Raw genomic sequence first — 15,127 nt, forward strand, 5'->3', positions numbered from 1 at the left:
CCAGGTAAATTAATAAAAAAATCCATTCATGAACCATTCGCTGTAGGAAGGGTCGTACTGAAGAACGTGATGACTGGCAACATGGCTCCTTCATATGGTGCAGCCAACAAGTCAGCTTGACACATATCTATCTTGCTAGATTTGTCTGGCCACCTTTAATTGCAGTTATGGGAAGGTGGAGGTGCCTAAAAATGACGTTAGTGCAGCCGCCAAGGGGTGACCACACAAACTCACAGAACTAGACCGCCGAGTCCTGAAGTGGATGGCAATCATCTGTGGTTGTGGCTTTTATCATGAAGCTATCAAAAGCACAAAGAGCTTCATGGCCAGAGAGCAACACACAACCTGAGATCTTTATGCACAATGCCAAGCAGCTGCCTGAGTTGGGTAAAGCCATCACCATTAAACCGAAAAAGAAACATATTCTCCGACGGGTCAATCTGGTTTCGTGGATGCAGAACACTTCTTGCTTAAGAGGAACGTAAAATTGTGGTTCGGAGACTGTATTTCTTTGGACCAGTTTAGAGATGGTAATTTCTGGTTTCAGTAAAACAATGCTTGGGGGCGCAAGTTGATGTCCATATTGGTGTGGAAAAACTTGATTGCAGAGAGTTCTGATCTCAGCTTCATTGAAGAGGGTGCATATACTATTTGCTATGTAGCATATCTACAGTATGTATGAGTTAGGTGGTATACGGACCACTTCTCAAACTTGGGAGGGTGTGTGACCTGCAGGACATTCTCTGGGGGCATCATTGACACTTCTGAGATAGGTATCTGGAGTTTGCATGCACAGAAACACTGACCTGCTCTTGTCTTCCTCAGCCTAAAGATGGCGTCAGACCTGGGTAGCAGCTTGACCTCTATAGACTGGCTTCCGCAACTGACCATCCAGGCTGCAATGAAGGGGTCTCAGCAGGGTAGCGGAGGAAGAAAAGGACCTGGATCACCCACCGACCCAAACGCCATGCTGACTAAGGAGGAGGCAGCTGCACATCGTGATGGGAAACCTCCATATAGTTACGCCAATCTCATCCAGTATGCAATAAACTCAGCACCTGCCAGGCGTATGACCCTCAGCGAGATCTACCGCTGGATCTGCGACAACTTTCCATATTACCGCAATGCCGGTGTGGGATGGAAGGTGAGCACCTGTCTACATATATAAGCCTGTATCAAGAAAGAGCATTGAATTTACTTTTTGTCCAGGGGGCACTTATTTACAGGTTATATAGACATTTACGCATATTTTTTTCCTTTCATCTCTTCTCTGCAGAACTCAATCCGCCATAACCTGTCACTAAATAAATGTTTCAGGAAAGTGCCGCGTCCCAGAGATGATCCGGGAAAGGTGAGCTAAAATGTTCCCATTACTTATGCCTATGATTTTATTTGCCTTTGCAGCAGCTGCCTGATACTAGTTACTAATGTTAAAGGGGTATTCCCATCTCAGGAATCCTATGTCAATGTGTTCAAATCGGCAAAACAATGAATTTTATTTATTTTATAAATATTTATTTCCAAAATGCTCTGTTCTCCGGATATTGCAAGTTTTGATTCCTCTGCACTTTGATTGTTTACTGCTTGTTGCCAGGGAAACCGACCAACTCTTCTATGGAAAGAAATAGATAAAAAGCAGAGGAGCCCGGTGCTTGCACACTACTTTTATCTAAATTAGAGCTACCTTTGTGCTCTGCTATTTCTGTCCATAGAAGAGGCGGTCTGTTTCCCTGGCAACGAGCAGTAAACAACCAGAGTGCAGAGGAATCAAGAGCTCCAATATCTGGAGAACGGAGCATTTTGGAAAGAAGCATCTTATTGAAGTAGGAGTTGCAAGATGGGAATACCTCTTTAAATCTGTCAACCAATAACCCCAAGACCCCGTCAGTGGAAGTTTAACCAAATCTATTTCGGTTCAATATATAAGTATAATCTTAGACCCATTTGAGTGAAACGGAAGGGTAACGAGGACATAAAATATTACAGAGGTGGGGTGTAATGATGGATTTCAATTCCGGCATCTAATTTCCAGGGATCGTACTGGATGATTGACAGCTGCCCCAAAGAAGATGTAGCCCTCCCACGAAGGAAACGTCCACATCCCGACGATGAGGTAACTAGACGTCATACGACTATCAACAGATATTAAATGAAGAAATTGCATTATTAGCTGTTTCCAAAAATATTGATATTAAGGGGGTTTCTGCCTTTACAATCAAAGATCAAAAGTGATTTCAATAATGAAGGATGAAAGAAAAACATAACTTTTTAGCACTACAAGGAATGTATCTGCATTTAAAGCAGCCCACCAGGCCTTAAGAAACAAAGATGGCCGAACCGCTTCTGTGACTACCTGATGCGCACTGTGCATAGTATGTATTGGTAGTCTACGACACTACATGCTGATCTGATTGGCCGGCACTGATCATGTGGACATCACTGGTTAATCAAAGCAAGTGTAGTGTCTTAGACTAAAGATGCATACTAATACACAGGGTACATAAGACAGTCAGAGCAGCTGGTGCGGCCATCTTTGATTCTCCAGGCTCGGAGGGTTGCTTTAAGTGCAGCCTGCCCTGCCTAAGTATAGACATCGGCAATGGTAAAGACCTTCATAAAATGGTTGAATTTTTAATGATTCATATCATAATGTGTAATAATCTCTATCTACAGCTCTCACAGGACTCCCCCGAACCAGAAATCAATAAAAGTCCCCTGAGTTCCACAAGTGATGTGTCCTTGCCTACAGAAAACACACAAAGTCATCACATGGAAAACAACTCAACTCTCCCCAGCTATAGCCAGGTAACAGCTGAGTCTATAAGACAGATTACATTAAGAATTAGGCGCACATATAAGCACTACCCCCTATGTACAAGAACATAATTACTATAATACTGCTCCTATGTACAAGAATATAATTACTATAATACTACACCATATGAACAAAAATAAAACTACTATAATACTGCTCGCCTATGTACAAAAATATAACTACTGTAATACTGCCCCTATGTACAAGAATATAACTACTGTAATACTGCCCCCTATGTACAAGAATATTACTACTATAATACTGCTCTCTATGTACAAGAATATAACTACTATAATACTGCCCCCTATGTACAAGAATATAACTACTATAATACTGCCCCCTATGTACAAAGATATAACTACTATAATACTGCCCCTATGTACAAGACTATAACTACTATAATACTGCCCCTATGTACAAGACTATAACTACTATAATACTGCCCCCTATGTACAAGAATATAACTACTATAATACTGCCCACTATGTACAAGAATATAACTACTATAATACTGCCCACTATGTACAAGAATATAACTACTATAGTACTGCCCCCTATGTACAAGAATATAACTACTATAATACTGCCTCCTATGTACAAGAATATAACTACTATAATACTGCCCCCTATGTACAAGAATATAACTACTATAATACTGCCCCTATGTACAAGAATATAACTACTATAATACTGTCCCCCTATGTACAAGAATATAACTACTATAATACTGCTCCTATGTACAAGAATATAACTACTATAATACTGCCCTCTATGTACAAGAATATAACTACTATAATATTGCCCCCTATGTACAAGAATATAACTACTATAATACTGCCCCCTATGTGCAAGAATATAACTACTATAATACTGCACCCTATGTACAAAATATAGCTACTATAATACTGTCCCCTACGTACAAGAATATAACTACTATAATACTGCCCCCTATGTACAAGAATATAACTACTATAATATTGCCCCCTATGTACAAGAATATAACTACTATAATACTGTCCCCATGTACAAGTATATAACTACTATAATACTGCCCCCTATGTACAAGAATATAACTACTATAATACTGCCCCCTATGTAAAAGAATATAACTACTATAATACTGCTCCTATGTACAAGAATATAAGTATAATACGGCCCCATATCTACAAGAATATAACTACTATAATACTGCCCCCCATGTACAAGAATATAACTACTATAATACTGCTCCTATGTACAGGAATATAACTACTATAATACTGTCCCCTATGTACAAGAATATAACTATTATAATACTGTCCTCTATGTACAAGAATATAACTACTATAATACTGCCCCCTATGTACAAGAATATAACTACTATAATACTGCTCCCTATATACAAGAATATAACTCCTATAATACTGTCCCTATGTCCAAGAATATAACTACTATAATACTGCCCCTATGTACAAGAATATAACTACTATAATACTGCCCACTATGTACAAGAATACAACTACTATAATACTGCTCCCTATGTACAAGAATTTAACTACTATAATACTGCCCCCTATGTACAAGAATATAACTACTGTAATACTGCCCCCTATGTACAAGAATATAACTATTATAATACTGCCCCTATGTACAAGAATATAACTACTATATTACTGCCCCATATGTACAAGAATATAACTACTATAATACTGCCCCCTATGTACAAGAATATAACTACTATAATACTGCTCCTATGTACAGTAATTTAACTACTATAATACTGTCCTCTATGTACAAGAATATAACTACTATAATACTGCCCCCTATGTACAAGAATATAACTACTATAATACTGCTCCCTATATACAAGAATATAACTCCTATAATACTGCCCACTATGTACAAGAATACAACTATTCTAATACTGCTCCCTATGTACAAGAATTTAACTACTATAATACTGCCTCCTATGTACAAGAATATAACTACTATATTACTGCCCCCTATGTACAAGAATATAACTATTATAATACTGCCCCTATGTACAAGAATATAACTACTATAATACTGCCTCCTATGTACAAGAATATAACTACTATAATACTGCCCCCTATGTACAAGAATATAACTACTATAATAATGCCCCCTATGTACAAGAATATAACTACTATAATACTGCCCCCTATGTACAAGAATATAACTATTATAATACTGCCCCCTATGTACAAGAATATAACTACTATAATACTGCCCCCTATGTACAATAATATAACTACTATAATACTGCCCCCTATGTACAAGAATATAACTACTATAATACTGCCCCCTATGTACAGGAATAAAGCTACTATAATACTGCCTCTATGTACAAGAATATAACTACTATTATACTGCCCCTGATGTACAAGAATATAATTACTATAATACTGCCCCTATGTACAAGAATATAACTACTATAATACTGCCCCCTATGTACAAGAATATAACTACTATAATACTGCCCCCGATGTACAAGAATATAATTACTATAATACTGCCCCCTATGTACAAGAATATTACTACTATAATACTGCCCCCTATGTGCAAGAATATAATTACTATAATACTGCCTCCTATGTACAAGAATATAACTACTATAATACTGCCCCTATGTACAAGAATATAACTACTATAATACTGCCCCCTATGTACAAGAATATAACTACTATAATACTGCCCCCTATGTACAAGAATATAACTACTATAATAATGCCCCCTATGTACAAGATTATAACTACTATAATACTGCCCCCTATGTACAAGAATATAACTACTATAATACTGCCCCCTATGTACAAGAATATAACTACTATAATACTGCTCCCTATATACAAGAATATAACTCCTATAATACTGTCCCTATGTACAAGAATATAACTACTATAATACTGCCCACTATGTACAAGAATACAACTATTCTAATACTGCTCCCTATGTACAAGAATTTAACTACTATAATACTGCCTCCTATGTACAAGAATATAACTACTATATTACTGCCCCCTATGTACAAGAATATAACTATTATAATACTGCCCCTATGTACAAGAATATAACTACTATAATACTGCCTCCTATGTACAAGAATATAACTACTATAATACTGCCCCCTATGTACAAGAATATAACTACTATAATAATGCCCCCTATGTACAAGAATATAACTACTATAATACTGCCCCCTATGTACAAGAATATAACTATTATAATACTGCCCCCTATGTACAAGAATATAACTACTATAATACTGCCCCCTATGTACAATAATATAACTACTATAATACTGCCCCCTATGTACAAGAATATAACTACTATAATACTGCCCCCTATGTACAAGAATATAACTACTATAATACTGCCCCCTATGTACAGGAATATAGCTACTATAATACTGCCTCTATGTACAAGAATATAACTACTATTATACTGCCCCCGATGTACAAGAATATAATTACTATAATACTGCCCCTATGTACAAGAATATAACTACTATAATACTGCTCCCTATGTACAAGAATATAACTACTATAATACTGACCACTATGTACAAGACTATAACTACTATAATACTGCCCCCTATGTACAGGAATATAGCTACTATAATACTGCCTCTATGTACAAGAATATAACTACTATTATACTGCCCCCGATGTACAAGAATATAATTACTATAATACTGCCCCCTATGTACAAGAATATTACTACTATAATACTGCCCCCTATGTGCAAGAATATAATTACTATAATACTGCCTCCTATGTACAAGAATATAACTACTATAATACTGCCCCTATGTACAAGAATATAACTACTATAATACTGCCCCCTATGTACAAGAATATAACTACTATAATACTGCCCCCTATGTACAAGAAAATAACTACTATAATAATGCCCCCTATGTACAAGAATATAACTACTATAATACTGCCCCCTATGTACAAGAATATAACTATTATAATACTGCCCCCTATGTACAAGAATATAACTACTATAATACTGCCCCCTATGTACAAGAATATAACTACTATAATACTGCCCCCTATGTACAAGAATATAACTACTATAATACTGCTCCTATGTACAGGAATATAACTACTATAATACTGTCCTCTATGTACAAGAATATAACTACTATAATACTGCCCCCTATGTACAAGAATATAACTACTATAATACTGCTCCCTATATACAAGAATATAACTCCTATAATACTGTCCCTATGTACAAGAATATAACTACTATAATACTGCCCACTATGTACAAGAATACAACTATTCTAATACTGCTCCCTATGTACAAGAATTTAACTACTATAATACTGCCTCCTATGTACAAGAATATAACTACTATATTACTGCCCCCTATGTACAAGAATATAACTATTATAATACTGCCCCTATGTACAAGAATATAACTACTATAATACTGCCCCCTATGTACAATAATATAACTACTATAATACTGCCCCCTATGTACAAGAATATAACTACTATAATACTGCCCCCTATGTACAAGAATATAACTACTATAATACTGCCCCCTATGTACAGGAATATAGCTACTATAATACTGCCTCTATGTACAAGAATATAACTACTATTATACTGCCCCCGATGTACAAGAATATAATTACTATAATACTGCCCCTATGTACAAGAATATAACTACTATAATACTGCTCCCTATGTACAAGAATATAACTACTATAATACTGACCACTATGTACAAGACTATAACTACTATAATACTGCTCCTATGTACAGGAATATAACTACTATAATACTGTCCTCTATGTACAAGAATATAACTACTATAATACTGCCCCCTATGTACAAGAATATAACTACTATAATACTGCTCCCTATATACAAGAATATAACTCCTATAATACTGTCCCTATGTACAAGAATATAACTACTATAATACTGCCCACTATGTACAAGAATACAACTATTCTAATACTGCACCCTATGTACAAGAATTTAACTACTATAATACTGCCTCCTATGTACAAGAATATAACTACTATATTACTGCCCCCTATGTAGAAGAATATAACTATTATAATACTGCCCCTATGTACAAGAATATAACTACTATAATACTGCCCCCTATGTACAATAATATAACTACTATAATACTGCCCCCTATGTACAAGAATATAACTACTATAATACTGCCCCCTATGTACAAGAATATAACTACTATAATACTGCCCCCTATGTACAGGAATATAGCTACTATAATACTGCCTCTATGTACAAGAATATAACTACTATTATACTGCCCCCGATGTACAAGAATATAATTACTATAATACTGCCCCCTATGTACAAGAATATTACTACTATAATACTGCCCCCTATGTGCAAGAATATAATTACTATAATACTGCCTTCTATGTACAAGAATATAACTACTATAATACTGCCCCTATGTACAAGAATATAACTACTATAATACTGCCCCCTATGTACAAGAATATAACTACTATAATACTGCCCCCTATGTACAAGAATATAACTACTATAATACTGCCCCCTATGTACAAGACTATAACTACTATAATACTGCCCCCTATGTACAAGACTATAACTACTATAATACTGCCCCCTATGTACAGGAATATAGCTACTATAATACTGCCTCTATGTACAAGAATATAACTACTATTATACTGCCTCCTATGTACAAGAATATAATTACTATAATACTGCCTCCTATGTACAAGAATATAACTACTATAATACTGCCCCTATGTACAAGAATATAACTACTATAATACTGCTCCCTATGTACAAGAATATAACTACTATAATACTGCCCCCTATGTACAGGAATATAGCTACTATAATACTGCCTCTATGTACAAGAATATAACTACTATAATAGTGCCCCCTATGTACAAGAATATAACTTCTATAATACTCCCCCCTATGTACAAGAATATAACTACTATAATAGTGCCCCCTATGTACAAGAATATAACTACTATAATACTGCCCACTATGTACAAGAATACAACTACTATAATACTGCTCCCTATGTGCAAGAATATAACTACTATAATACTGCCCCCGATGTACAAGAATATAATTACTATAATACTGCTCCCTATGTACAAAAATATAACTACTATAATACTGCCCCCTATGTACAAGAATATAACTACTATAATACTGCTCCCTATGTGCAAGAATATAACTACTATAATACTGCCCCCTATGTACAAGAATATAACTACTATAATACTGCTCCTATGTACAAGAATATAACTACTATAATACTGCTCCTATGTACAAGAATATAACTACTATAATACTGCCCCTATGTACAAGAATATAACTACTATAATACTGCCCCCTATGTACAAGAATATACCTACTATAATACTGCTCCCTATGTACAAAAATATAACTACTATAATACTGCCCCTATGTACAAGAATATAACTACTATAGTACTGCCCCTATGTACAAGAATATAACTACTATAATACTGCTCCCTATGTACAAGAATATAACTACTATAATACTGCCCCCTATGTACAGGAATATAGCTACTATAATACTGCCTCTATGTACAAGAATATAACTACTATAATAGTGCCCCCTATGTACAAGAATATAACTTCTATAATACTCCCCCCTATGTACAAGAATATAACTACTATAATAGTGCCCCCTATGTACAAGAATATAACTACTATAATACTGCCCACTATGTACAAGAATACAACTACTATAATACTGCTCCCTATGTGCAAGAATATAACTACTATAATACTGCCTCATATGTACAAGAATATAACTACTATAATACTGCTCCCTATGTGCAAGAATATAACTACTATAATACTGCCCCCTATGTACAAGAATATAACTACTATAATACTGCTCCCTATGTACAAAAATATAACTACTATAATACTGCCCCCTATGTACAAGAATATAACTACTATAATACTGCTCCCTATGTGCAAGAATATAACTACTATAATACTGCCCCCTATGTACAAGAATATAACTACTATAATACTGCTCCTATGTACAAGAATATAACTACTATAATACTGCTCCTATGTACGAGAATATAACTACTATAATACTGCCCCTATGTACAAGAATATAACTACTATAATACTGCCCCCTATGTACAAGAATATACCTACTATAATACTGCTCCCTATGTACAAAAATATAACTACTATAATACTGCCCCTATGTACAAGAATATAACTACTATAATACTGCTCCCTATGTGCAAGAATATAACTACTATAATACTGCCCCCTATGTACAAGAATATAACTACTATAATACTGCCCTCTATGTGCAAGAATATAACTACTATAATACTGCCCTCTATGTGCAAGAATATAACTACTATAATACTGCTCCTATGTACAAGAATATAACTACTATAATACTGTTATATAATATGAATGTCTTCTCTATATCTGCCCGCTGTGATATTAAATGCCCGCTCTCTTGCAGGCTGCCTCAGCTCACATGCCAACCGACTCAAGGACTTCTTCCTACAACAACAGCGACTGCTACAAATTGCCCTTCACGGAGATCCCAGACCTCAGCTGTTCCTTCCGCAGCCTATACCGTACTTTGCAGGGTAAACAGGGTGAGAATGGAGGTGGGGACTGTAGGAACACGGAAGGGGGCACTAAGGTCCAGCTATAGCACCATCACATCAATTAGTCACTGTAGCTTTAAAAGTTAACGGAGTGATAGAGAGTTTATGCAAATAAGGTTTAATCATTGTATAATTAAATTGTGCATCTTTCTGACATATTTCAATACAACCTCTGACTTTTTTCAAGATCTCTGCTTGCTGTCAGTGAATGGGGGGTGGGTTTAAGCAGAGGCTGGAAAGCTGTATAGTGTATTAGGGGTATGTTCACAGGATGGAATTTTCCATGGCGAATTCCGCCTCTGAAGACCTTGTCAACATCCGTGTCTTTGTGCCGCAGATGTGCACATGGATGTTCTCCTCTCAATGGACAAAATCCGCAAGCGGAATTACAACGTGGAAGCAAGCGTTTCTGCGTCACGAAGTGGCATGCAATTTCCAAGTCAAGAAGTGACATCCATGTGCAGATCTGCACCAAAAACTGCATCAGAAAGCCGCTGATTTTGTTGCAAGTTTTGTAGGCGCATTCGCCGCGGCGTTTCCGTTCTGTGAACGTACCCAACATAGGGTTCAAAATTTGCACAGATGGTGGGATTTTTTTTATGTAGAAATGATGCAGATTTTGACGTATTTTCCACTTCGGAGTATTTGCAGCATTTCCGTTACGTATTAATGCCCCCCTATACTTCTCATAGCAGAGAGTTTGCTACAGTTGTATGCAGAGTTATAGAGTAGCGTGCAACCTGCGGCTGTGACACTACAACTCTCAGCATGCCCTGGTAGCTGCAAGGATGCGGGTTGCACACAACCGAACATCCTCTGTGAGATAGGTCTGGACTCATGCTATATTAGGTTTGTATGAACATAAATGAGTGTTTCAATTCACTGACAGCAAGCAGCAATCTTATAAAAACAATGAGTCGTTGAGACCCAAAGTGTATGAGGGTTTTGCAGAACAGCTGTCAATTCTCCGTCTCTACATCCAGGGCTCTCGCCTCTCCCCACTGATGTACAGCCGCCATCATCAAGCTGCTGCATGTACCAACAGAATTCGGGGGAGTCCTCCTCGCTGCACCCCCACAACGTCCCCAACATGAATAACCCCTCCTCTTCTCACCATCCAAGCCAGCATCAGCAGCCGCCCTACCTGCCCTCTCAGCAAATGCCACGACCCCCTGCTCCTGGGATATCTATGGGTACGTTCTATCTGTAATGTGCGTCTTTACTAGATCGAATATCTTGGCAGCAGAGCTTACACTCACTCGTTACCCCTTCCCCCTAGGCCTACCCAGTGACTGGTGCTCCAGCATAGACACTTTAAAGGAAAGCTTCAAAATGGTCAGCAGTTTGGATTGGTCAAATGTGGATCTGTCACAGTTCTCAGGTAAAACTTCCAACTACCAAGAAAGGGGGTTGGGGTAACACTTTGCCTTATACTCCAATCACACCCAGAGCTGCATTCAGAATTTCAGCACAGCTTTGGATGTGAGTAGAGTGTAAAATATAGTTAGTATAGTCACTCGACATTATGTGTAGTGTCAAACTGAAAAACAGCTCCTTAAAGTACACTCCTCAACATTGAGATTGCAACACCAAGAAGCACAAGGTGTAAGGTTATGCAAATTGAGGAAGTAGGTGTGGCTAAGATATGCAAATGATCACATTTCCAAAGAACCAGTTCCATTCTGTGTTGGAGGAGCACCAAAGCCAGAACAAAAGCAAATTTTTTTTAACCACATGAAAACTCAAAAAATGAATAAACTCTTGAGGTACGATTGTGTGATGATCATCAACGGGCCACTTAGTGCCACTTGTTGAAAACCGAGATGGACAGAATCCTGAGATTGAGACCGCCATGTAGGCCACCATGTCAGTCCTGTTCTACATTGCATGCCCGAGTGGTTGGGAGAACAACGACGAACTGAAATGATAACAATTGGGGCAGAAAGGCGAATTTCTGCACGAACGAATCATCATAGATTGGCACGTAGCGATCCATTCAGTACTGTGAGTGAAATTGGATGTCACGTCCAAAGCCTAAGGCGGCCAACAACGTCTACACACACTTCAGAAGGCGCTTGTATGACATTAATCTACAAGCTAGACGTCTAGCAATGGGCACTCCATTGACCTCACGCAACAACTCTCAAAGGCCATCACGGTGCAGAGCAAGTCGGCAATGGAGGCTGGAATGGAAGGTCTATCCTCTCCAGAGAGGAGTCCTACTTTTCTCTTGGGTGCAATGGTAGCTGGAGATGGGTTTGGAGACCACATGGGCAACGCCATGAAGAGTCTTTCACGAGGCAACGTCACACTGGTCCTACTCCGGGGATTTTGATGTGGGGTGGTATGATGTACGGTAGCCAGACCCCTCTAGTCTTCATTCCAGGTACGTTAACAGCTCAGCGTTATGTTGATTTGCTCGTGGAATCGGCGGTACGGCCATTTCTCTGAAGTGTTCCAGGAGACGTTTTTCTACACGTGCAACTGTGAGCAGCCTGTGTTGTCTCACCGTGCTGCCGCGACTTGCAGCGTCTCCGGACTAGTCTTCCATTGAGCAGATCTGGGTCGCCATTTGCATGGGGAGCCACCAGGAGCGCATCTTGATGATTTGCGAACCCGATGTAGTCAGCGTGGCCGAACATTCCTCAGACAACCATTAATAACCTCACCGATAGCCCGCCAAGGCATGTAAGTGCGTGCGCTGCTCATACTCAATACGGAATAAATCGAGAGGTTTTGAATACTTTGTTGCCAATTTTTTAGCATTTGTTAACGTCTATCAATCCTGCGATTTCCATAATTCTACGACTCTTCCTTCTTGATGTTACAATTTCAGTGTTCAGGAGTGTAAATCTACTGTAAGTTTTAACCCTTTGCAATCCAATTTTGGATTCAGGGTTTCCTAGGGGGCTTTCTCTTTCTGCCATTTTACAATGCCGCCACCTGCTGGCTAGAGCCAGTACTGCAGTATGTGACATGCTGAAGAGGCCCCGACAACAGAGTGGCCAGTAATATACAGTAAGAATACCCTGCCGGACGTCTTCTGACATCAGAAGCTGTACAACCTTCAATCAGAATGTCTTTAGACGTCAGACAGTGGATTGGAGAGGGTTAAAGGGGCATTCTATAAACCGATGTTTGTCCTCTTTCCAGACCTCATGGAGAGTCTCCGCCAGGCTGAACTGAAGAACTGGAGCTTGGATCAACATCATATCGCCAGCTTGTGTGATTCCTTAAGCCATCTGCTAAGTCGCAACGGACTCCTGCCTCCCGACTCTTCACATGGACAGGCGGCATCCTGCCAGGCTCAGTGCATGCCCCCCTCCACCAGCAGTGCCTGTGCACTCCAGGGAGCAAAGCCAGGACATACCATGGCAGGTAGGATTGGAGGTAGAGGGGTAAATGGTTGTATGAAGGAGGAGTGTTAATTTGGGAGATGCCAGCAAGAAACATTAACCCCTTAACAACTTTGCCCAACTCAACCTACCAGCTACAGATTGAACAGCGAGTTGTGTGTTTGGACACATCAGCTGTATTGTGCTCTTGATGTGTGCTCTAAGATACCCAAAACATATTTGAACTGTTGAGAAGTCTGAAGTGATAGAAAAATAGTGGCCCCAACAGTGAGTGGTCCACTTAGTGGCCCCAATTGTAATAGTGACCCCCTTAATGGACCCAGTAGAAATAGTGACCCTGTTAGTGGCCCCAGTAGTAATTGTGAACCGTACAGTGGCCCTAGTAGTAATAGTAACCCCCATAGTAGTAGTGGCCGCAATAGTAATAGTCACTCCCAGAGTGGCTCCAGTAGGAATAGTGACCTCCATAGTGGCCCAAGTAATAATAGTGCCCCATTGTGGACCTCCAGCTGGAAGCAAACAGACAAGCATTTCACACATTCATAGCCGCGGTCCAGTGGCGGCAGGCCCTGGCCTGGAGCTACAGATCGAATGAGTGAAATGCTTGTTGTTGCCCAGCAGGCTCACAGTTGGCAATTATTTTTACCAGTCACTGATATCGCTGGTAAAAGATAGATATCAGCCTTAATTACTGGCTGGATGGCACCCAACCTTCTCCCCTCTGAGGTCCTGCAGACTACCACCTGAGGCAGCAGGCTCAGATCGCCTCATGCTAGGTGTTCTCCAGCTCTTGACTGTGCAGCGCCTGTTGGTCAGAACAGTTCTTGACATCCTCCTGTGACCCCTTTTGGCGACGAGTTATTTACATCCTTTCCGCTGGATATTTTTCCTTAATCACACTACTCCCAGTATACTTTCCATACGGCTACGTGAGAAAAGTCCGCTACTTCACAGTCACTAAATTGAATATTTTCTTTTTCCTTCCAGTTACCTCCTATGGGCAGAACCAGCAGCCTCCAGTATCTTGTGGTCACACTTTCACTGCACCCCCTGGATATCCTATTCAAACCCAGGCCCCCCCAACATACAGCCAGCCAGGTGAGGTTTCCGGATAATGCTCCATGCAATAATCCTAAAATTAAAAGGGAATAACCAGTTGTGTTTACAAAAAAATTACCTATAGGGCACTACCAATGCTTAACCCTTACATCTTAATCAGTGGTAGTTGTTTTTTAGTCTGTGCCCTTAAGACACGGCTAGGATCTGAAACTCTGGCTTACATGCATGG

General features: G+C 38.9%; 1 protein-coding gene across 3 annotated transcripts in view; it reads left to right on the forward strand.

Moving 5' to 3' along the window:
- The window catches only part of FOXJ2 (forkhead box J2), a 31,640-nt gene that overhangs the window by 13,383 nt on the left and 3,130 nt on the right, over window positions 1-15,127 (forward strand). The window contains exons 2-10 of one of the 3 annotated variants that reach the window (XM_066601229.1): window positions 826-1,144; window positions 1,277-1,351; window positions 2,033-2,113; window positions 2,674-2,805; window positions 10,333-10,471; window positions 11,467-11,676; window positions 11,763-11,864; window positions 13,637-13,861; window positions 14,827-14,937. In XM_066601229.1, coding sequence (XP_066457326.1) covers window positions 833-1,144; window positions 1,277-1,351; window positions 2,033-2,113; window positions 2,674-2,805; window positions 10,333-10,471; window positions 11,467-11,676; window positions 11,763-11,864; window positions 13,637-13,861; window positions 14,827-14,937 — 1,387 coding nt within the window. In that variant the 5' untranslated portion in view covers window positions 826-832. The remainder of the gene's footprint in view (window positions 1-825; window positions 1,145-1,276; window positions 1,352-2,032; window positions 2,114-2,673; window positions 2,806-10,332; window positions 10,472-11,466; window positions 11,677-11,762; window positions 11,865-13,636; window positions 13,862-14,826; window positions 14,938-15,127) is intronic. The other 2 variants (XM_066601230.1, XM_066601231.1) reach the window with 2 other exon arrangements.

Source organism: Eleutherodactylus coqui, chromosome 4, assembly GCF_035609145.1.
Source record: "Eleutherodactylus coqui strain aEleCoq1 chromosome 4, aEleCoq1.hap1, whole genome shotgun sequence".
NCBI classification, from domain to species: Eukaryota; Metazoa; Chordata; class Amphibia; order Anura; family Eleutherodactylidae; genus Eleutherodactylus; species Eleutherodactylus coqui.